The sequence below is a fragment of the Bos indicus x Bos taurus genome, chromosome 10 (assembly GCF_003369695.1).
Source record: "Bos indicus x Bos taurus breed Angus x Brahman F1 hybrid chromosome 10, Bos_hybrid_MaternalHap_v2.0, whole genome shotgun sequence".
In the NCBI taxonomy this organism is placed as follows: Eukaryota; Metazoa; Chordata; class Mammalia; order Artiodactyla; family Bovidae; genus Bos; species Bos indicus x Bos taurus.
Window position 1 is genome coordinate 81,838,475 of NC_040085.1, and position 24,507 is coordinate 81,862,981.

General features: G+C 47.9%; 1 protein-coding gene across 3 annotated transcripts in view; it reads right to left on the reverse strand.

Moving 5' to 3' along the window:
* Positions 1–3,625: 3,625 nt before the first annotated feature.
* The window catches only part of ANGEL1 (angel homolog 1), a 67,739-nt gene continuing 46,857 nt past the window's right edge, over positions 3,626–24,507 (reverse strand). For 2 of the 3 annotated variants that reach the window (XM_027552508.1, XM_027552510.1), the window contains 9 exons: positions 21,581–22,159; positions 19,970–20,196; positions 19,439–19,508; positions 18,430–18,863; positions 16,011–16,137; positions 15,591–15,701; positions 6,977–7,046; positions 6,290–6,453; positions 3,626–5,586 (listed from right to left, as the gene is read on the reverse strand). In XM_027552508.1, the coding sequence (XP_027408309.1) occupies positions 5,426–5,586; positions 6,290–6,453; positions 6,977–7,046; positions 15,591–15,701; positions 16,011–16,137; positions 18,430–18,863; positions 19,439–19,508; positions 19,970–20,196; positions 21,581–22,159 (1,943 nt within the window). In that variant the 3' untranslated portion in view covers positions 3,626–5,425. The remainder of the gene's footprint in view (positions 5,587–6,289; positions 6,454–6,976; positions 7,047–15,590; positions 15,702–16,010; positions 16,138–18,429; positions 18,864–19,438; positions 19,509–19,969; positions 20,197–21,580; positions 22,160–24,507) is intronic. The other variant, XM_027552509.1, reaches the window with a different exon arrangement.

Consider the following 24,507-nt stretch of genomic DNA (forward strand, 5'->3'; position numbering starts at 1 on the left):
CCCAAACCAGTCATCAGGACACCTCGCAGCCCCGGCAGTCATGATAAACTTCTGGGGTCCCAGACTGTCACACCCCTCAGCCTGCTGAAGCCACTCGGCCCTTTTTACTCGTCTGGGAGATCTTTCCTGCTGACTGTAAAAGAAGCCCTTTCTCCTTCAAACAGCCAGTTCCGCCCCCCTGGAGGCCCCAGGCGCATTCCAGAGCCCCGCTTGTCCTCTCCTAGTCCCCAGCCATCCACCAGGAAGGAAGGAGGAGGAAGGCTGGGTGTTCTCCTGGGAGAGGAGGCTATTTCAGAAAACCATAGCAACGGGGATCTCAAGTCCCTTCTCACCACGGTCGCCAGTGCAGAACCTATGGAGGTTAAAGACACAGCTTGGAAAACACCCCTGGTTCTACCCGTTACCCCTTCTTCCTCTGCATGGTCCGTCCAGCCCTGGGCCTCTTCCCAGGCTTTAAGGCAAGTCCAAACAACTGCAAGCTGACCTGCCCAGAGGCATCTTTTCCCCTGTAACCCTTGCTCCCTGCTTCTCTGCTCTCCTTTCGTTCAGCTTGAAAGGAAACCCTAGGCTTAGGAGAAGGGAGCGTATTTCCTACTTCTTATCCCAGCCAATCCCCAAAAGCCCTAGCGAGAGTGTGGTCTAGCACAGCAAGACCCCTCACTTTCAGGAGCGCTGTGGTGAGGCGTGGCCACTGGGGAGAGGAGAGGTGGTCTGCTGGGATCCATGAAGGGCTTGGACTGGACACCATTAAAAAGAGGCAGTTATTTACAGGATCATTTAAATCCAGCTTAAATGATACCAAAAAACGAGCCTTTCAATAAAGGTAACCAGAGTTTGTAAATAACTGGGCTTATACCCCCTTCACACAAAAGGCAGTGTGTGAAATGTACATATTCAAGTCCAGCTGGTAAAGGGCCTTGTAGGTGGGTTTCAGTGATGTGGGCTCATATACCGTGGGCCCCTGGACTGCTCTCATACATACAGGGGCTGAGTTAAGTGCTGGGCTGAGTTGGTCACAAGTCAGCCAGGCTCACCGTGGATACCGCACGGCCACTTTCTTGGAACTGACGCAGAGCTGAGTGCCGTCACAGGCTCCCGAGAGGACCAGAAGCCAGCCTACTGGGTGGATGGCCACATTTCCTGCTGCTCCCTTTGCTTCAAGCTCGCAGCACGTGCCTGCCTAATTTAGGCACATGACTATCGTGGGTTGGACCTCTGAAGGCAGGTGGCACTTCTCAGAGCCCTGGACGTGAAGAGGTTGAAGCTCTGCACCCCCGTCTGCCAAGATCTGACAAGGATCCTGACCACGACTGCGGAGGGCAGTGGTGACAGGGTGCTGGTAACACCAAAGCCCAAGTCGACCGTCCCACATGCGGGCCGCCTGGTAACCCTTACCATGTTTGCCAAGGGATGAGGGGCCCGCTGAGGCCTGGCAGGTGGTGAAGACGGGCCACCTCAGCTGGCCTGAGGGGACCGCACCCTGAGCAGCCCACATGGGGATGTGCGGTCCTTCCAGTCCCCAGCCAGAAAGGACTTGGTTGTGGGAAAGACAAGACCTGGAAGGATGTTAAGTGTGGAGCCTCCACGCTAGCTGTGTGAGGACTCCGGCCTTATGGGCATGGTAACTGACGAGGGTGGGGCAGAAGGCAGTTTTCCAGTTGAGGTACCTTAAGGTCATAGCCTCCTAACCCGGGAAAGCTCACCCTACCAGGCCGGTTTGTTGGGGAGAGAAATGATGGGAGAGGTGCAGGGGGAAGAGTGTGGAAGTGTAGGGCCTCGGGGCAGCTCTCTCCCTAAACATAGGCAGCAGTCGGGGGGAGGGAACTAGAGGAGGTAGGCCCCTGCCTGCTCCCCGCCAGGGGGAGGTAAGCCATGTTTTGCCTTAAGTAACCAATCAAGAAACAACCCCCCCCCACCCACCCCCACCCCGCCCCGTGAGTAGCTACACATGGGGAAGAAGGAGAGAAAAAAAACAGGGCTTAAGACAAGCCAGCAGTGGACTGGTTGGTTGCTTCCCTTCTCCAAGACCCAGCCCCGTGTCTGCCTTACAAGACAACCTGGCCCTCCTACTCCCAGAAGACGCTGTGTTCTGAGGAGCTGGGTGGCAAGAAATCAAGCAAAGGAGAGTCTCAGTTTCCCTCTTTGCGATCTCTGCTTCCTCAGAAGTAAAGGTAAGACATGCGCACCTGAACTGATCGTGGAAAGGGAAGCGCCCTGACAGCCCTGAATCAACGCCCCGTGCAGATGCTGTGTAAATGCAGGTCACCGAGGGGAAGCCCTTCAGGCCAGGAAAGGACTCCTGGGGACACGCCTCAGAGCTTAGGGGCTATAAAAGAATTCCAAGCCGAGAACTGTCCAGACTGCCTAGGGGAAACTGCTGCTGCTGCTAAGTCACTTCAGTCGTGTCCGACTCTGTGCGACCCCATAGATGGCAGCCCACCAGGCTCCCCCGTCCCTGGGATTCTCCAGGCAAGAACACTGGAGTGGGTTGCCATTTCCTTCTCCAATGCGTGAAAGTGAAGTCGCTCAGTCGTGACCAACTCTTAGCGACCCCATGGACTGCAGCCCACCAGGCTCCTCCGTCCATGGGATTTTCCAGGCACGAGTACTGGAGTGGGGTGCCATGGGCATCCTTAACTCCCAACTGTTACCAATAATTGCCAATTACTGTAATTACCAATAATACTCTGGGATTCCTAGCATCCTTTCAAACAATGTAACTTCAGATCTGAAAATTCCTGACGAGTGGAAAACAATACTACTTTAATTTCCATTTCACCAAGATATCTGAAACACAGGGAGGGGTTAACTTACCCACAACCACTGAGCAACCAGGCCAAGACGACAGGCGGTGATCCTAATCCCTGGCTAAATTCTCTTTCTGCTGAATCGTAACCCAGGTGTTTCCACTGGTGCCCGGGGAGCTTTAAGTAACACAGATTCTCAGGTACTGATTTAAAGGTGTGGAGCCTGGGCTTCAGTTCAGGTGAGGCGTTAAACCCCACCTGGCCTCAGGGCTTCTCCCCACAGGCACAAGAGCTGCGTGAGGAGGCCGGGGGAAGACAGAACTCCCAGCGGACTGAGGCCTGGTAAAGGAGGGACAGCTTTCCAGCAACAGATGGCCCACAGCTCAGGCCTGGCTCCAGAATAGGGAAGAGATGATGATCAGAAATAGAAACGCGGCGAGAGGCATCGGCCGTGCGCATCACGCCTCATGCAGCTGCCACAGCTTTGACCAGGGAAAACGCTTCTCTCGTCCTGCTTTTTGCCACATTCTCTCGTCCTGCTTTTTGCCACAGACCCTCCTCTGCTCAGACTAGGGGGAGAGACAAGGGCAGCAGATAGAATACGAATGAAAGCAGATGAATGGACCACTCTCCTCGAGCTGGGAGAGGATAGAGAGCTGCACCCTTTAAAGGTCGGGGCAGGAGGCTGCACGCAGGCCCTGTTCCTCAGAGCAGTGGGCATCCACTCAGTTACCTAGGGGAGATGACAACCCTTTTCTGTGGTCTAGATGTAGGGTTAGAGGCCCCACCCCAGGTCAGTCTCTTGCTCTCTGCCCGGCTCATTCTCCAGGCCTTCCCTTCCCCCATGCTCTTGGGGATCCTAATAAAATAATCAACAGTTGGGGGGAAAAAGGTAAACCTTTATTTGGAAAAGAGAATTCAAATGACCATTTAAACCCCCCTTTCATTTCCAAAACAGAAACAAGTAAGAAAACAAGGAAAAGATTATCTATCAAGCTCCTGCCCTCTGCCATCTTTAGCCATTTTTAAACTACACTGCCTGGCAGAAGAGAATAGCTGATGGGCCCTAGTTCTAGGAACCAAGGAGACTACCTCAGGAGATGTCCAGGAAGAGACAAACAGAATGGATGGTGGGGTGTGGACAGATGGGCCTGGGGCTCAGACAGGCACATGCCCAGTACCCAGGAAACAATGTTTAAAAATACACACGCAGAGATAAATCCCCCAGAACCAAGGCATGGAAAGCTTATAACCATGAATGCAGCAGCAGAATCCAAGCTGGGTCTTTGGCTCTCAAAAAAAAAAAAAAGAGAAAACGTGAACCTCAGCTAACTGTCCCTAACTTTAGCCTCTCTCAGCTATATCCTCCAGTCCCGCTCTGGGGGCCACATCTGCAGGGCCAGCAGCAGCTACTGAGTGACGGGAGGTGTGAGGAGGAGCCGGCCAGGAACACCCCACGCCATGCCCAGCAATGAAAGGCTATAAGGCCTGCAGTGACTCGTGTGGGCGAGGGAGCCCCCTGAATGGGCCAGAGAGGGGGAAAGCAGGGACAACCAGCAGCGGAGGCTGGGCCAGCTGGAGCAAACCCTCAAGCACTGCCATGTCCGCGTCTCGGGCCACTTGTGCCCAAGGCCGCCTTTCTACTGAGAAGGTTTGGCCTGGGCTCAATCTCGGGCTTTTCTATGGGCAAAAAAAGGGAAGGGAATGTGGTCGGCAGCAAACAGTAAAAAGCAGTGGGAGGAGAGGAACAGAGAGCTGCAGCTGAGGTGTGTGAGGCAAGAGGGCAAGTCCCTGAGGTCTCGAGTCCGCTGCCTGCTCTCCTGCCCCAGGACTCCCACCCTCACCCCGGTCCTCCAGGGAGACCAGAGTTTTCTGACAGTTCTTTCTACTCAGCCTTGAAGCACTCTGAACCTCGAACCACTCTCTCTGCCCACTGACCCTCCACCCGCCGCCACAGGGCAGCCTGGGGAAAGGGCCCAGCCCTGGGGAAAGCACGCAGGCTGGTGAGGCGCTCTGGGCAGGAGGCTCAGAGGCTGCAAAGACCGGATGTGCACCCAAGTCTGCGGGGCCCACTTGTTCCAGAGCCCCAATGGAGAGGACCCCCTGGTTGGCCAGATGAATGCCTAATGAAACATAAGATAAAGGGAGAGCAGAGCCCGTGACCCACGGCCCCAGCGTGGCAAGCAGGCTGGTCAGAGACAGGCGTGACCACACAGAAGAGCGCGTCTCAACATGTGCGTGTCTGTGCATGTCTGCAGGAGGGTTGGGCCCTCGGGTCTCAGGCAGGGAGAAGGTCGGGTCAGAAGGCACCACCAAGAAATGGCCTAAAAACAAATAACCAAGAAGATCAGTAGCTCCCGCAACCCTGGTAATCAAAAATCAGTGGGCAGCGCTGGATACATGGAGGGAAGGGGGGACCCCCTGCTTATGCCTCTCCCGAGGCCACCCCCTCATGTGGCACAGGGTTAGGAAGAGGCTGGGGCGGGGCAGGGACCACAGGCAGAGAATGTGGACAGGCCTGGAGAAAATCTAACCGTGGGGGAGAAGGGAATGAGGAGGGGGTGGGGAGGGGACGTTAAGTTTCTTGGATCTAAGTTTCCAGAAGCGTGGGATATTTCCACAGTCTCATCCGATGAGCTCTTCTGGAAGAGAAGAAGCGCTCTTCCCCTGGGAGCCCATCATGGGGCCGCGATTTCCATCCCGAAGCTAGCCAGTAGGCAGAGGTGGTCTGAAGAGCAGAAGGGGTTGGGTAAGCCGTTGGCAGCCCAGAGGATCTCTTCAGAGAGGAGCGAGAGCCGGCCCAGGAGCTTGAGGGTTCCATCCTGATACAGCCTGCGATCTGGAGCACAGAGCGGAGGCCGGTGGGCGATGCAGCCACCACCACATGTCCCGGGGCGGGAGGGGGCCTGTGGGAGCTTCACCTTCAAGACGCTGCATCTTCTCGGCCACCCACCCTCCCTCTCACCTCCTGCAGCCTCTTGGACGCTCCATAATATGTCAGTGAATGGAGTGAGTGGGTTCGGGGGCTGTACCAAACTAGAGAATGCACCTCCAAGCCCAGAATTACAAGATCTTCCGATTTTCCGAGAGAAGTCAGAGAGTTTCTGTGTAAAATCTGATTTTTAAACATAAAACCCAAACACTGTAAAAGACATGCTTTAAAGAAAATAGGCGTGGGGCTGGCAGACTGCCACACTGTGACTACAGTGAGGGGCAAGAGGACAAGAAACTGGCTGGGTTTCTAACCTCACCAGACCCTCACTAGCCAGCTGCACTGAACAAATCCAATCACCTCCGAGTGCTCTATTTTCATCTTGAGAAAGGAGGGATGGCTTGTTCTGCTACAAAGATAAAAAGAGAAGCCGGGCAAAGGGCCTAAGGGAAGTACGATGAGGATGACCAGCGTCAGGCAGGTCTGAGATCTGCTCCTTTGCCAGGCAGGTCGCAGCAGCCCAAGTCATGTGATCAGATGCCTGACCTACCATCAGCTCCCAGAGACTCTTGGGGGTAGCGTCTGGGAATCCAGGATCCACCAGGCTTACCAGTTCTGTTCCCATTCTCGCAGGACTCAGCTGAGAAGAAGATGTAATCCACTGTCGTTCCCAGACCCAGGGGCATTGTGGTGACCTCTGGGCGGCCGTGCTGGGGCAGGAAATGAGTATACACCGAGGTCAGGTGTAGGCAGTGCTGGATGGTGCCTGCAGTCCTACGGGGTGGAGGGGGCGATAACCAGTCAGCAAACGCTACTGAACTTCTCCCAGGGTCACTTCTCTGTGGATTTTATAAAGCTTTTTAATGGATGACCCCAAATAACTCAACCTCAGCAAGTTCCTTCCCATGCTAACCAGAGATGGAGAGTCTTCGCTAAATCAGCCTAGAAACAGACACATTTATATTCAGCCCTGTTGATGTTCCTTATCCCCCACCCTCCTCTTGCTACCTGGTGAAGTGTATACCTCATGTACCCTTGTCTGTGGGTCAGCAGGCTCTTCTGTGAGGCCTTACGCCCTAAGGAAACGTGCACGGGGTTTTCATCTGTAAGAACCTGGGTGGATCGCCTCTGGCCTCTGCACACCTGTGTGTTCCTCCATAACCTTATCACATATTAGGGGGAAGAGAAAACTCAGCAAAGTGTTCCCCCAAATCAGGCCCAGGAAAGCCAAAAGGAGCCTCTCTAATACACCTCAATGGAGCTGCGATGCAAGCAGAGGGAACTGGAAGAAAATTACCTGGGGACATCCGGCTCAGACTCAGATGTATCTTCCTCAATGACAGACTCAGCCCAGCCAGCAGGTCGCTCTGTACAAGACCGGAGAGAGGAGTTTTATCACTCAAAGACAGGGAAGGAGGGTCAGAACTTTGCACCCTGAAACGGCAGTCAGATCCTTGACTGGATTGTTCCAGAAGGGAAAAGGGAAAGAAAAAACATGAAAGGAGGAAGAAAACAATGGACCGGAGTCAGGAACCTCGGGGAGCAGACAGACAGGGGCCTCTGACGCAGACATCTCTTCCCTGGTTCAGCAGCTTTTTAAAAAATTTACACTTTAAGTTTTAGAATAGGTAATAACAGTTACATGGTTACAAAAACCAAAATGTAGAGAAAAACCTCAGTGAAAAGTCTCCTTCCTACTCTGGGGCCCTTGCCACTCAATTCCTCTCCCGAGGGGCAACCAACATTACCAAATCCCTGGTGTATTCCTCTAGAATCTTTTATCCCACACAATCCATTGTGTATTTACACATATCTACATATGTATGCACATACATATGTATGTATACCCTTACACACACATATGCATCCGTACTTACACATACCTATATATATACACACACACACTCAAAGAAAAAAAGACACACGTTACCATTATCAGGAGAGAAAGAGGGAATATTATTACAGGTCCTACTGGGCATGCTACAGTTCCTGGGGTCATAAAGAATCAGACATGACTTACGACGAAACAACTACTGACATTAGTAAGTGTTATGGACTGAATATTTGTGTCTCTTCAAAATATGTTTAAGTGCTAACCCTCAATGGGACAGCATTTAGGAAGTGGGGCCTTCAGGAGGTAATCTGGCATTGAGGGTGAAGCCTTCATGAATAGGATTGATGCCTTTTTAAAAGGGATCCCAGAGAGCTGTCTCACCCTCTCTCTGCTGTGTGCAGATGCAACAAGTTGGCAGTTAGCAAACAGAGCAGAGTCCTCACCAGAACCAGACCATGCTGGCACCTGGGCCCTGAACTTCCAGACTCCTGAACAGTGAAAAATAAAGTTCTGTTGTTCATAACCCACTCATCTATGGTATTTTGTTTAACAATCCAAACTAAGAAAATAGAATAACAAGGATCAACAAAATTGACAAACACTTAAGACAGACTGACGAAGAAAAAAAGAGAAGACTCAAATTACTAAAACCAGGATTAAAAGAGAGGACCATCACTACCGATCTTACAGAAATTTAAAAATTATAAGGATACAGTTAAAAACGGTATACCAACAATCTAGATGACTTAGGTAAAATGGAAAAATTCCTAAAAAGACAAAAACTACATAAACTCATTCAAGAAAAAGAAGAAAATATGAATTAGCAATTGTTATATATTATGACCAAGTATTTTTATCCTAGAAATGTAACGGTTTAACAACTGAAAATCAATTAATAGAATATTGAAAAATAAAAACCATGATCATCTGAATAGACAGAAAAAACCTTTGACATAATTCAACACTCCTTTATGAAATAAAAAACCCAAACTAAAAGCAAAACAAAACTCACAACACTAAAAAAAACTAGGAATGGGGCTTCCCAGCTGGCTAAGTAGTAAAGAGTCTGCCTGCCAATGCAGGAGACATGGGTTCAATCCGTGGTCCGGGAGGGCCCCGCATGCCTCGGAGCAACTAAGCCCACGTGTCACAACTATTGATAGTTTGATATATGGCCAAGTCTCAGGAATTTCCTGTGGATATTTTAAAAACTTGTCTTTGCTCTGCCTTTGAAGTTCAGAGTTTAATATGTATCAACGAGATTTACCATACAACATGTTACTTCAGTTCAGTCGCTCAGTCATGTCTGACTCTCTGCAACCCCATGGACTGCAGCATGCCAGCCTTCCCCGTCTATCGCCGACTCCCGGAGTTTACCCAAACTCATGTCCATCAAGTCGGTAATGACATCCAACCATCTCATCTTCTGTTGTCCCCTTTCCCTCCCACCTTCAATCTTTCCCAGCATCAGGGTCTTCTTCAATGAGTCAGTTCTTCGCATCAGGTGGCCAAAGTATTGGAGCTTCAGCTTCAGCATTGGTCCTTCCAGTGAACACTCAGGACTGATCTCCTTTAGGATGGACTGGTTGGATCTCCTTGCAGTCTGAGGGGCTCTCAAGAGTCTTCTCCAACACCACAGCTCAAAAGCATCAATTCTTCAGTGCTCAGCTTTCTTGATAGTCCAACTCTCATATCCATCCATGACTACTGGAAAAATCATAGTTTGACTAGATGGACCTTTGTCAGCAAAGTAATGTCTCTGCTTTTTAATATGCTATCTAGGTTGGTCATAGCTTTTCTTCCAAGGAGCAAGTGTCTTTTACTTTCATGGCTGCAGTCACCATCTGCAGTGATTTTAGAGCCCAAGAAAATAAAATCTCTGTTTCCATTGTTTCCCCATCTATCTTCCATGAAGTGATGGGACCAGATGCCATGATCTTAGTTTTATGAATGTTGAATTTTAAGCCAGCATTTTCTCTCTCCTCTTTCACTTTCATCAAGAGGCTGTTTAGTTCTTCTTCACTTTCTGCCATAAGGCAAGAGTCATATGTATATCTGAGGTTATTGATATTTCTCCCAGCAATCTTGATTCCAGCTTGTGCTTCTTCCAGCTCAGCATTTCACATGATGTACTCTGCATAGAAGTTAAATAAGCAGGGTGACATATACAGCCTTGACGTACTCCCTTCCAGATTTAGAACCAGTCTGTTGTTCCATGTCCAGTTCTAACTGTTGCTTCTTGACCTGCATTCAGATTTCTCAGGAGGCAGGTCAGGTGGTCTGGTAGTCCTATCTCTTGAAGAATTTTCTACAGTTTGCTGTGATCCACACAGTCAAAGGCTTTGGCGTAGTCTATAAAGCAGATGTTTTTTGAGAACTCTTGCTTTTTCAATTATTTAACGGATGTTGGCAATTTGATCTCCGGTTCCTCTGCCTTTTTCTAAATCCAGCTTGAACATCTGGAAGTTCACGGTTCATGTATTGCTGAAGCCTGGCTTGGAGAATTTTGAGCATCACACTACTAACGTGTGAGATGAGTGCAACTGTGTGGTAGTTTGAGCGTTCTTTGGCATTGCCTTTCTTTGGGATTGGAATGAAACCTGTGCCAAGAGCGATGCTTCTTAAGGCCCACCTGACTTCGCATTCCAGGATGTCTGGTTCCAGGTGAGTGATCACACCATCAGTTTATCTGGGTCATGAAGATTTTTTTTGTATAGTTCTTCTGTGTATTCTTGCCACCTGTTCTTAATATCTTCTGCTTCTGCACTCATTTCACATGCTAGCAAGGTAATGCTCAAAATCCTCCAAGTTAGGCTTCAACAGTACGTGAAGCGAGAACTTCCAGATGTACAAGTTTGATTTAGAAAAAGCAGAGGAACCAGACATCAAATTGCCAACATTTGTTGGATCATAGAAAAAGCTAGAGAATCCCAGAAAAACATCTCCTGTTTCACTGATTACATGAAAACCTTTGACTGTGTGGATAACAACAAACTGGAAAATTCTTAGAGATGGGAATGCCAGACCACCTTACTTGCCTCCTGAGAAACCTGTATGTGGGTTAAAAAGCAACAGTTAGAACCAGACATGGAACAATGGACTGGTTCAAAATTGGGAAAGGAGTACAACAAGGCTGTATACTGTCACCCTGCTTATTTAACTTCTATGCAGAGTACATCATGTGAAATGCCAGGCTGGATGAATCACAAGTTGGAATCAAGACTGCCAGGAGAAATATCAACAGCCTTAGATATGCAGATGATACCACTCTAATGGCAGAAAGTAAAGAGCAACTAAAAAGCCTCTTGATGAGGGTAAAGGAGGAGAGTGAAAAACTGATTTAAAACTCAACATTCAAAAAACTAAAATCATGGCATCTGTTTCATAACAAATAGAAGAGGAAAAAATGGAAGCGGTGACAGATTTTATTTTCTTAGGCTCCAAAACCACTGTGGACATTAAGTGCAGTAATGAAATTTAAAAGACACTTGCTCTTTGGAAGGAAAGCTATGACAAACCTAGACACTGTATTAAAAAGCAGAGACATCACTTTACCGACAAAGGTCCCTATAGTCAAGGCTATGGTTTTTCCAGTAGCCATGTATGGATGTGAAGTTGGACCATAAAGAAGGCTGAGCACTGAAGAATTTATGCTTTTGAATTGTGGTGCTAGAAAAGACTCTTGAGAGTCCTTTGGACTGCAAGGAGACCAAACCAGTCAATCCTAAAGGAAATCAACCATGAATATTCATTGGAAGGACTGATGCTGAATCTGAAGCTCCAACATTTTGGCCATCTGATGCAAAGAGTAGACTCACTGGAAAAGAGCCTAATGCTGGAAAAGAGCCTAATGCTGGAAAAGACTTAGGGCAGGAGGAGAAGAGGCCAAAAGAGGATGAGATGGTTAGATAACATCACTCACTCAATGGACATGAGTTTGAGCAAACTCTGGGAGATAACAAAGGACAGGAAAGCCTGGCATCCTGCAGTCCATGGGGTTACAAAGAGTTGGATACAACTTAGCGACTAAACAACCACCATATCCAATTAAGTGAAAGTTGCTCAGTTGTGTCCAGGCCAGAATACTGGAGTGGTAGCCTTTCCCTTCTCCAGGGGATCGTCTCAATCCAGGGATCGAACCCAGGTCTCCCACAATGCAGGAGGATTCTTTACCAGCTCAGCCACAAGGGAAGCCCATATCCAATTAAAAGGAATTCCAAAAAGAGGAAGCAGAAAGTAGAAAATTATTGAAAAAATATTACCAGCAAACCATCATGAAATTTCAGAAATCAAGGGATTAGAGAGAATGACCAGTCTCAGGGAGGCAAAATATGTGACATACAAAGAAAGGATCAAGAATCAAAATAGAAGCAGACTTCTCCCAGAGTTTGCTCAAACTCATGTCCATTGAGTGACCGATGTTATCTAACCATCTCATCCTCTGTTGGAGCCTGCAAGACAATGGACTAAATTACTTTTCAAACAAGACCTTTACCCTTACCAAAACCTCATACAAGTGTGAGAACAAAAAACAGAAAAAAAAAAAATCAAGTGTTTTTGTTTTTGTTAGCACATGAAAAGAAAAACCAAAGAGAAAGAAAACGGATTCCCTCAGCCGCAAGTTCTCCTGCAGCTCTGTGTACAAACAGCACCTCTCTGGCAGTTACAAGGGACCCACGCCTCTGCCTGCCCCACCAGGCCTCATGAGCACACTAGCCCCAACTGCCCCCATCTGAGCTAAGACAGCTTCCTGAACCATTCAGCACTGGTAGCAGTAGAGAAAGTAAGGTCTGCAAATACTTGGGAAAAGGATAGTAAGTTGTGCAGAAATAGGCCAGTGCGAAAACTGTACTTTGAATTTTCCAGGTTCAAAACCTGATCAGGTCGCCTTTGCTCTGTGGCCATCTGGCCAGGTTGTAAATAGTAGTTGCTGCTGCTAAGTCACTTCAGTCGTGTCTGACTCTGTGCGACCCCACAGACGGCAGCCCACCAGGCTCCCCCGTCCCTGGGATTTTCCAGGCAAGAACATTGAGTGGGTTGCCATTTCCTTCTCTAATGCATCAAAGTGAAAGGTGAAAGTGAAGTCGCTCAGTCATGTCCGACTCTTAGCGACCCTATGGACTGCAGCCTCCCAGCCTCCTCTGTTCATGGGGTTTTCCAGACAAGAGTACTAGAGTAGGCTGCCACTGCCTTCTCCTGTAAATAGTAGTTAGTCCACTGTCTTACAAAAGTCATCTATTAGCAACTGTTTTTTTTTCCTAGAATGCACTTAACTAGGCTCACGGTTTATTCTTTCATGTTAAAAGACCCAAAGCTCTGTAAGTAAATGGAAATATGCAAGTGCTCATGAAAAAGAAAACACAGTAACCCCTTTCGTTGTCTTTAAGAACCATACTGGAAAGAAGAAACCACTAATAGTTAAAAATATTTATAAGAGGGGGACTTAAAATTTAGATTCCCATCTTATGAAGTATTCCCTCAAAAAGAGAATGAGGGAGCGTGAGAATCACAGTGTTTCTTTTTTTCATTTGTGTGATGTAAAACACACTAGCACATCCAATGTCAACTTGTGGGAAAGTCAGACCATCACTACCTACCACTGAGCTCCTCTTGCAACTCAGATGCTTCCCATTAAAGTCAGTATCACAGTCAAGTTGGCAAGTTTTACTGTGCACAGTTGGGCTGGATGACTCTGGCAGCAGATTGGAAATATTATTTGATAGCACATCTAAACAAATCCTCCAGAAAAAAAGATGACTCACTATGATGTCCTCGTACTGAACTCGTCTTTCTACCCATGGTCTAAAAGTGATGGTAGCTTTTTAGACTTGGGGTCTTCAAAAAAGATTCATCAGGAGCCTGTTCAGCCCTGGATGGGGCTACTGAACAAACAGAAAGGCATGTTCACAGTTTGTGGAGGATGGGTGTGTTTAATCTCAATTTTGAAAATACTGCTATTATTGGGCACTGTTAGTGAACTGGATATTTTCCCCCTACATAATGATTCTACTTACAAAGTGATTGTCAGTATGTATTTAAAGTTCTTATTTTGTTATTAAATCAAAATGCTTATTTTATGTTTCAAGTACAGTACTGATTTTTTAAAAACAATCTATTCTTAACATGGAATTACCTATGTGGGATCCTACTACTGTTTAACTTGAGGATTCTGAATTCTTAAAACACTCATCCACAGCTTCCCTGCCTGAGTCCAACTGATACAAGCACTTACCCCAGTTCCTGGCACATGCCAGTCGCTCTGTGAACAATTTTATTGTTACCACCACAGCTGTAATAATACATTAGAGCTTTGCAATTAAAAAAAAAAAAAAAAAACCCAAGCCATTGAAATGCTCACTTCTTTGTGTAAAATGCCAATGCAAGTTAAATTCCTTCAAGAAAACAATGAGTTCATTGCTTACCACCAGTCCTTTTATTAATACTACAGTTTTTTCAGTCACTGCTTGGTCATCTTAAGTTATTCTTCTAGCATTTTCTTCAAGAATGAGTTTGGAAAAAAAAAAAGAATGAGTTTGGGTTGAGTATAAAATTCTTGAGACATACCTTCTTTCCTGGAAACTTTGCTCTCCAGTGTTCTAAAGTCGAATGTTAATTTTAAGAAATCTGAAACCTACCTAATTATTTTTACCTTTAAAGGTAGCCCGATTTAAAAAAAAAAAAAAAAGGTATCCCACTCTTTTTGGTTCAGTTGTCCAAAAGATTCTTTCATCTTTGACTTCTGTTAATTTCATTAGGAGGTCTTACTGTCAATTCTCCTATGTCAGTTTTCCATGAGATGTGGTATATCCGTCTCAATCCAAAGATTCAGATCTCTTCATCTGGGGAAAATCTTCCTTATGTCCTACCTTTAAATGTTCCTTTTGTGCCATGATATTATTGGCTTTCTTCCTTGTAAATGCCAATTATGTATATGTTCAATCTCTGTAACTCCCACTCCCGTCATATTCTCCCCAGCACTTTCTATCTTTCCTGGCCTCTGCCTCTTGTTTTCAGCAATGCCTCTTCTCTCTTGTGCTGCATCTAATTTTGGCTTAATTTTAAGTGATTTTTTTTCACTTTTTATTCCACTTCTTTCCTGAGCTCAGCAGCTTACATTTCATCCTCTGGATCTGCATTCCAAGTAATGGGCATTTTCCTTATGACACAGGGTTGTGTGAGTCCTTTTAACCTTTACGTCTCCCAGCCAAAAGAAATGTGCAGCTCCGTAAGCATTTCATCTCCCCCCTGCCACTTAAACAGACTGTTTCATGCAAAGATGGCTTGATTCCTTGATCAGTCTTTTCTCCAATGCCTCTCGGGACCAAAAGGGTTCATGCAATTTCATTTCACAACCTGTGCCATCCTATTCCTGTTGATGAAACAAGGGATTCTGATTTTGTGCCTCAAGGTTCACGCCTCACCATGAGAAATGAACCCTGCTGGTCCTTTTTGAGATTCATACACAGTCCCACAGACAAGTCTCTCCACACCTCCTCCAGCTGGATTGCCAGTGCTTCTTGCAGCCATTCCACCTGTGCTGTGCTTCCCGATTTCAGATATCTTCAGGTCTCCTGGCGTTCTCAAAGATGGAGTTTGATTTTTTTTCTTTTCCATTCTCCTTGTTGCTTTGCAGTAGTAGTTTCAAAGACAAGAAGTGGACAATGTCAAGTATATACTCTGCTATGTACCATCTGAAAGTTCCCAGTAGGAGTAACTTTTTATTACAACCAGGAGTACTGTCACCTTACGATTTTCATGTCTGTTTTCTCTCTCATGTATGCTGTACACATGCTAGGTATGTATTAGCAACTTTAGCTTACAAAGCTTCTGGCATACTCAAACCTGGTTAGAACCCAAGTCTCTTGATTCCTAGTCCATGTTCTCAACACGTTGCACATGGCCAGTGAACCTCACTGACCTTCCCCTTAAGTGTATTTTTTACCAGAAGCTGATATCTAAGAATTATACCTATAGAAGACTAAAAACCCACATAACTGACAAACATCAGAAGTGAAGAGGAAAGAAGACCAAGCTCACTTAGTTGGACAAGTCAGGGAGCAAGCTGAGCCCCCGTTACCTGGCTTAGTGTCTGTCACTCCTTCCAGAAGAACCAGTCCCACAGGTCGCTGGCAGGCCATGCTGCAGAAGCGGAAACGCAGCAGGAAGTCTCGGCTATACTTGCGTCTCTCTGTAGACCAGGGAAAGCCATACAGTGAAAGAAAGGAAGAGGAGTCACGTGCTGGGACTTCCTCAATCCCAAGAAGCTTCCAGTGCAGGGACACAGAGGGAGTCTGGCCCTGAAGACGAGGAGATTTTCCAAAAGCTATGACGGACAGTTGTCCATTTCACTGGGGGACCACGAGGAGGACGATGAAAAATATAAAGGAATGTGCTCAGAAAACTGAGGGAATTACGCCTTCTCTTGTCAATGAAGTGCCAGCTTTCTCCCAGAATGGGCAGGGAGGGACAACCAAGCGAGACGATGGCACGTGCTCACCTGAGCTCGTGGGGTGACAGGAGGTGACATACTGACAGTAGTCAGTGATACCCAGGGAGCTGGGCCACAGTGGGGCCTGCAGCTTCCTCTGATAAAGCTGATGGGAGAAGTCTTCCTGTCCAGATACCTATGAGCAAAGAGCAGACGGCAATGAGGAATCCGAGATGGAGAAAGAGTGAAGCCCGTGTTTGGGGACATGCGGACATACACACACACAGTCACACACTACATACAAAACACGTCAGTCTCAGGGGAAAGTTAAACATAAGGAACTAATTAAAGCTATTTTTTGTTAATTAGAAACACTGCAATGTCCACGAGACAGGGATAAGGGGAAAGAGAATAATGTGAAACAAAGAGAAGAGAACCATGTGAACACAGGGTCCCCTGAATTTCACCTTGGAAAAATCTACACTACTCTGCCAGGGAGTATCCGCTTTCAAGGGCTTTAATTTGCCATGGGAAAAGGTTTATTTGGATCTTTGGATCTTCTGGATCAAAGTCTAGCATCTAAAGCCCATTACTGGGAAATCACAGGGTCAAACCAAACGGGAAATGCACCAAAGCACTTTACCGTATCTACGCCACCGTCCTAGGTCAAAGCCCATGAGCAGCCTGGGAGTGGACCGAACGTAGTAGGGGAAACATTCGGCAGCATCAGTCATCTGCACATCTCCAACGCGTGTAGCAAAATCCCCTTTATTTCATTTACAAACAACAAATATTTGAATGCCAACTATGTGCAAGACACTAGCCATGTGCTGGGGAGATAATCTCTCTGCCCGCAAAGGACAAACATTTTCAGTATGCCATCAGAAGAAAACACACCTTCAACTGAACGGCCATTTACTAGCTGTGTCACTTTGGGCAAGTCAGTTAACACCTCTTGGGTTCAATATCCTCTCCTATTGAATGGGATAATAATACCACAGACAACCAAGAATCTCGACAACAATAACCACTACCAATTATTGACTGCTCCCTTTGAAGCAGGAACTGGAAAACACTCTATATGCATTATTTTAATGAATCCACCAAAGAAGACCCTCAGAAGTAGGTCTCATCATATTCCCCAGGGTCTGATGAGGCCAATGGGGCTCACGGAAGGGAAGTAACTTGCCCAAGGTGGCAGAGCAGGGATCTGAATGCAGGACTGTCTGGCTTCCAAATGAGTGCTCTGAATCACTTTGTTTAATGGCAGCTGTCATGTGGGAGGCCCTTTTCAAGTTTACTTCTCATTCCCTGAGCCCCTTGGTAACAGCAGCAGCCTCCTGGCAGGATAATGCCTTCCTCTTTGCATGTGGCAACCAGGACATCGCTGGCACTTAAGTAACCTCATTAAAATAAAAGCCCAAAGGACTCGACAATAATTCAGTCATCTTACGTCCTTTCTCCACTGCGCCTTGCCAAAAGTTAAGGAAGAAATTGGATCAGCAGGGGCAAAAGAGAGAAACAAGGAGATTAAGTGACATATAAAGGAATCAGCACAAGCTGAATGCTCCTCAGCAGGGCTAAATGAACCACAATAAAACTGTAATACAGCTATGTTACAAAGATTCAGCAGTCAATAGGAATGAGATAGATACGTATGTACATTGTTGAGTAAAAAAAATAAAAGCTAGAAAATGAAATATACAGTAATATGTCACGTTTATAAACACATACAATCGATTAGATATCAGCCGTTAGAAGCAGTCTCAGCATAGTACTGGAGGGCAAGAGCCCTGGGGCCAGACCGCCTGATTACAAATCCTAGCTCCACCACTAACAACCTGCACAAACTAGAGAGAGTAAATGACCTAACTTTCTCTCTGCCTTAGGTTTCTCACTTCTAAAATAGAAGCAATGATAGAACTTGTGGAAACTGATGAGTTAACGTAGGTAAAGTGCTTAAAATAGCATCTGGCAGAGTAAGTGATTCATAAATAGAGACTATGACAGTTACATCACCACAGCAGTTTAGGTAGCACTGCAAAAGCACAGAAAATGACCTGGAAGAACACCACCAAACTCTGAACAGTTATTACATGACTCTAAGGGGAGACGTGGGAAAGGCTGGTAATAAAGCAGGCTTAAGACCAAAGCCTGCTTTATTACCCGCATTTCCCACGTCTCCCCTTAGAGTCATGTAATAATCCTTGAATCCTTATAGAGAGATACTTGTGTACATCTGTGCATTTACTTATGTACTTGTAAACTAAACATAAATTAATGATAAAAACTGAAAGGATTCCAGTATACCAAAGGCACTCAAGAGCTCCTAACTTCCAGGTGTGGGTACCAGAGCTAACAACAGGACAAGAGACAGCCGGAGGGAGGCAGCACAGGTGTCCCTTGGGTCCCTGCCACACAAGCAGCCCTGCATGCTGCAACCCAATCCCCCTCTAAGCCAACCCCGCAGTGGCTGCTCCCATCTCACCTTCCAGGCTGGCATCCCGTGGTACTGGAGCTCCCCGTCCCTGATGAAGTTGTAGAGAGGCGAGTCGGGGACAGAGTTCAGGTCCCCACACAGGACGATGGGGCAGTGGCTGCCATCTGACAGCCTGGCCACCTTGTCCACTTCAGCCAGGAGAATGGCCATCTGGGCCAGCTTGACGTCGCCCCGCCGTGGGTTGTACAGGACGTGGGTATTTGCCACACATAAGGGGGCCACTGAGACTTGCCCCAGGCCTTCTGGGACCAGTGGCTGCAGGAGCAACACTAAGCCCACATTGTCCCGATTGAGGAGCTCCAAGCCAGGCCGAAAGTACTCCACGGGGCTGGCGCAGAGCAGACGGAATCTCGTGGGCTTGTAGCAGACAGCACAGCCATCTGTCTTACACCCGGTCCTCCTCTTGTAGAAACAGGTAAAGCCTGCAAGGAACACCCCGCCAAGGAGATGGGTCAGGGCCCTTGACCCGATGGCAGTAGCCCAGGTGTGTGCACCCAGTGACCGCTCCTGCTGCTCAACACGGGGGAGTCCGTGCCCTGACACATCCCTGGGTTCTGCAGAGGTTCCCTTACAGCGGTAACCAGATGGCTGTGCAGCTAGAAGGGGAAGGAGGGACAGAAGGGTGTGATAGGAAAAGCATGGACTCCAGGGTGAGACAAGTTGGAGTCCAGGCTCCACAAGCTATGAGCTTTTTTATTTATAGCTTTGTGACCTTTGAGCTAGCCACTCAAATTTTCTGAACCTCAGTCTCCTCCCTATAAAATGGGTATAATAATTTCAGCCTCAGAGAGTTGGTAAATAGATGTAAATAAATGGCAATGGATGTCAGAACTACTTTAAAACTTCAGGACGCTTGTTTTTCTTCTAACTCCACACGAGGGAGCTAGCTCACAGGTGAGAGGGTTTACTGAGAAGAAAGAAGAGATGGTGCATTCAAGAGAGGGCAGACAGGGTGGGAGGAAAAGAGACTGGCACACGCGCCAGGGAGCGGCATTACCCATCATTCTCAGAGAGGGCTCCAGCTGCTCCCAGTAATGATCTTCCTGGACTTCCTGGAGACACAAGATCTGGGGAAACGACACAGAGACCAGTCACTCCAGGGTAACGGAGGGCACCGCAGTGCGACTCCCTCCCCATGAGCAGATGCTGAAGCCACGTGGGAAGCTGCCGTGGGTCTCAGGCTGGGCCACACTGACACTTCCTCTGGGGGCTGACTCTTCCCCAATTGCCACTGCAGCAAAGAACAGGCCCCGAGTGAAGGTGGATTTTCCTGCTCCTTGAATCCCTCAAGTCTTCCTCCCTGCACAAAGGCACTATCGAGGGTGTGCCTATGGAGAGGCGTCTTAGTATCTGTCCAAAACTCATTGACACCGGGCAGCAAGCTCCCATCCTAAGCCGGGCTCCAATCACATGAACAACTGTGGGTGAACTCATTTTTCTAAGGGCACAGGGAAACAGCCAGGGTCCGGAGCAAATGCAAGATGGCACACCCCCATCCACCCCACCCTCCCCGCCCGCCTTCGCTTACGTCCGGGTCCCAGTGCTGGAATTCCTGCATGAGATTCGCAAAGCGATAGCTCCAGTTCAGGATGTCTGGGTGGCAATGCAGATAGAGCTCGGAGCTCTGCTGCATTAGGTCCTGGGCCAGGATATTATAGGACATCAGAGTGAACTGGAACTGAGGGCCATCCCCTGCCTCCAGGCCCTGAACATCTGGCTGAGTGGAGAAATCCTCCCATTCTCGCCACAAGATTTCTGCAAAGGGGTTGGGAAGAAGAGGTCCGTGGTTGAGTCCATGCTATCCACAGGGCCTACCATCTCTACTCCTGGCCCTCTGATACTGTGACAAAGTTCCCTTTCTCATTTTCCCTGTAATCCATCCCTTTCTGTGGTGATCTGAACAACACTCTAAGGACAGCCTCAGACCAGAGTAAGCTCCACAAAGCCAGAGATGATCTTGGCTTGTTCACCACTGTATCCCTAGTACCTGGCATAATACCTGGTATTTAGTACACTAAAGTCAAGGCTATGGTTTTTCCAGTGGTCATGTATGGATATGAGAGTTGGACTGTGAAGAAAGCTGAGAGCCAAAGAACTGATGCTTTTGAACTGTGGTGTTGGAGAAGACTCTTGAGAGTCCCTTGGACTACAAGGAGATCCAACCAGTCCATTCTGAAGATCAGCACTGGGTGTTCATTGGAAGGAATGATGCTAAAGCTGAAACTCCAGTACTTTGGCCACCTCATGCGAAGAGTTGACTCATTGGAAAAGACTCTGATGCTGGGAGGGATTGGGGGCAGGAGGAGAAGGGGACGACAGAGAATGAGATGGCTGGATGGCATCACTGACTTGATGGACGTGAGTCTGAATGAACTCCGGGAGTTGGTGATGGACAGTGAGGCCTGGTGTGCTGCAATTCATGGGGTTGCAAAGAGTCAGACACAACTGAGCGACTGAACTGAACTGAACTGAAAGTTCACTAAACATGGCCAGCAATTCCTCACTTTTGATAAAGCCATGGGTCTCCGGGGAATCACTCAGATGAATGCGCTTAACAGTCATCTGAGATTAAAGACATTTCTAGAGTAATCTCAGCCTTGGCTGTTTTCTGACCTCTACACCTAGAAGGGCCTATAGAACCAGAAACTGTAATGTGTCCCCTATATCCTCTGGAGCAGGGAGCTAGCTGTAGAGTGGATTGCAAACCTATGTGAGGCACAGCCCTCATTCTCCAAATTTTAACGGAAGCCCAATACGTAACACAGATAAAAATGGAGTTATCCTGTTTGGGGCACAGAGCGGAGTCCCTGAGAGCTCTCCACCCCTACCCCAGGTTCCTCCAGAGAATCAATAACACAGAGAATGAGAACTGGGGTCTGCTTTCAGTTCTACCACTACCTAGCTACGTGACTTTCAGCATGTCCTGCCACCTCTCCGAGCCTTGATGACTTCATCTCAAAAGGCCACAGGGCTAGAAGAAATGACCTCTAAGGCCCCTCTGGTTTTGCCGCTGCAAGTCTCAGAAAACCAAAATGTGGCAGCAGAGCTCCACAAAAAAGGGCCTTCTCTTTAGCAACGGCTTTGCCCACCTCCGAGACGACCGCTACCCCAGCTCACTCAACCGGCTGTCAAGACTCACCGTGATACGGGATTTCCACTGGGGGAGGCTGCAGCTGCCCCAGACCCTCAAAGGGCCAGACGGGAGCCTCTTCCTGGGGCACAGGCTCCGGTGCGATGCTCCAGGCCACCACCGCGGGGTCCTCGTCCCACTGCTCTGTGGCCAGCGCACCCATAGGGAGGACAGCACAATCTGTGTACTGGCGGCCGGTCTGCACAGGCACTGCTGCCCACATTGGGCCCTCGACCTCCGGCAGCGGCTCCTCCTCTCCTAGCACCTCGGGAAAAGGCTCCTCCAGGTTCTCCGCTGCCCGCAGGTCACTCAGCTGCCTGCTGGACCACGTGTCCTCCGGAGCAGCATCCTGTTCTCCGGGATTATCCATCAGGAGGGCCAGGCTGCTCTCGGCGAGTCCCTTATCTACAAGGGGACCGTCGCTCACAGTTGACAGCACCTGGCTCGACCCTTCTTCCCTCCACTGCTGCAGCAGGCCCTCACACTCCTCCTGGTCGGGGCCCCGAGGGGCCATGGCAAAGTTGCCTTCTACCTGGGAGGACGAGCTCTTCGCCAGGAGGACATTTTTCCGACATGTGAAGAAAGCATCTAAAAAGAAAGCCAAAATACCATGTTACAAGATGATGGCATCATTCAACTCACACTCCTCTCTCAACTTCTGACGTAAGTCTCACGTGCGTGCGTGCTCAGTCGCTTCAGTCGTGTCCGACTCTTTGTGACCCTATGGACCATAGCCTGCCAGGCTCCTCTGTCCATGGGATTCTCCAGGCAGGAATACTGGAGTGGGTTGCCACGCCCTCCTCCAGGGGATCTTCCCGACCCAGGGCTTGAACCTTGGTCTCCTGCACTGCGGGCAGATTCTTTACCACTGAGCCACGGGAAAGCCAATAAGTCCCATACAAACAAGAATTATATCCACCGTGCTCATTGTTGTATCATCACTGAACCTGCCCGTTTTAGGGTCTGGAACATAATCATCACCAGAGCCAAGTGCTTACTATGTGTCAGGCACTGTTCTAAGTACTTTAAAAGTATTTTAAAAGTACTTTAAAAGTAATTTACATGGTAGGGATCTGATAAATACTCTGTTCGTGAATGATAAGAATGGCTATCCCATATACTCGAGAACAGAGATGATCACATATAACCACACTCCTTTTGTCTGGAGGTTAAGAATCCTATTAACTTCAACTCTCTGGTTCTAAGAGCCACATGACACTGGAACCAGCTGCTGCTACTGCTGCTGCTAAGTCGCTTCAGTCGTGTCCGACTCTGTGCAACCCCATAGACGGCAGCCCACCAGGCTCCCCCGTCCCTGGGATTCTCCAGGCAAGAACACTGGAGTGGGTTGCCATTTCCTTCTCCAATGCAGAAAAGTGAAAGTGAAGTCGCTAAGTCATGTCCGACTCTTCGCAACCCCATGGACTGCAGCCTACCAGGCTCCTCTGTCCATGGGATTTTCCAGGCAAGAGTACTGGAGTGGGTTGCCATTGCCTTCTCCCTGGAACCAGCACTTGACCATAATCATAACTGTGGGTTGTGGCCCAGCACTGAAATGAACAAAGCTGTGTGACCTTAGACAATGCCCCTAGTGAGATGGACTTACTCTTGACTGCAAAATGAGGACGAGGGAACTGTGAATTGGATAATCCCCAAGAGCTTTTCTAGTTCTATAAATTTCCCCGTCTATGAATGCATTCCAATAGGAAGTAGACAAAAAGGGTGTCTCAAAATCTGGACAATCTACCTTTTAGCAAAGGCCTGCGGTCCTCTTCCCAAAGCTATTTACTCTACTCATAAATCTTCACAAATACCATTATCAGCTTTCCCATTCCATAGCGCTCTACAGGCTGCAATCAGAAGGTGCCAACAACTCACAGCAAGAGACAGCTGCCACCTCTCTGCTACAGCAGTCACAATGACAGTCAACAGGCAAAAGAAAGTAGGTGGGAAAAACTCTAAAATTAGAAGCCCCAAAAATCCAAGCACAGTGCTGTGGTGCAAACAAAACGTCCCCCAACCAACACACACTAGGTGACTTGTTTATATCATCCAAGTGACATGGATGATGTCCCTCCATCACTGGAGGCACATTTCATAAGTTCCTTTTTTTAAGGCAAGAAAAACTTCAAAATGGTTCAAATGTTGAAAGACACTCTTATTTATGGCCTGTGTGGATATAGGTCCCTCAAACCTCAAAGTGGTTTTCAACCAAGGGTGATTCTGCCCTCAGAGAACATTTCCACGTTGTCTGGAGAAACAGCGGTCGCCCCAGCTGTGGGGACGCTGCTGGCATCTAGTGGTTATAGGACAGAGAGACTGTGAGCATCCTGCAGTGAGAGCGGCAGCTCCCCAGGAACCATCAAATGTCAACAGTACTCAGAGTGGGAGACCCCACTTTACACCCATGTGCCTGGTTGCTGGCTTTAGTCTCAGGGACTCGCTAATTCACTGCCCTTTGAAACATCCTCTATTTACACCAAATGGCAGAAGTTCTTTGATTTATGTGTGTGAGGTTACTAGTTTTCAAATTTAGCAGGTTTTGATTGGTGGTGGTTTGTGTCTTTCAGCAGAATTCTTTTATTAAAAATAGAAAATCTGTAGAAGCCAAATGCACAAATACAAATGGGACTACTTTAATAGGTGTGTACCTATGAATGGGGGGAGGCCCACACCTATGGGTGGGAGGGCGGCCAAAACTCTGGCTATTGGTCAAGAAACCTCTGGACTAGAGCTCACTAAGTATAGGTCACTGAGGCTGCCATTATGAACGCTGGCAAAGCTCAAGAAACAGCAGCAACATGGTTAGAGGAATATGAGATGGTCCCTCTGAAAGCAATGGCTTCTGTGGAGTTCCTCATTTCTAAGGAGTATGTATGCGTACACAAGACATTCTCGGATTCCTGAATTGAGTGCCTACTATAGTCTGGGTAGTA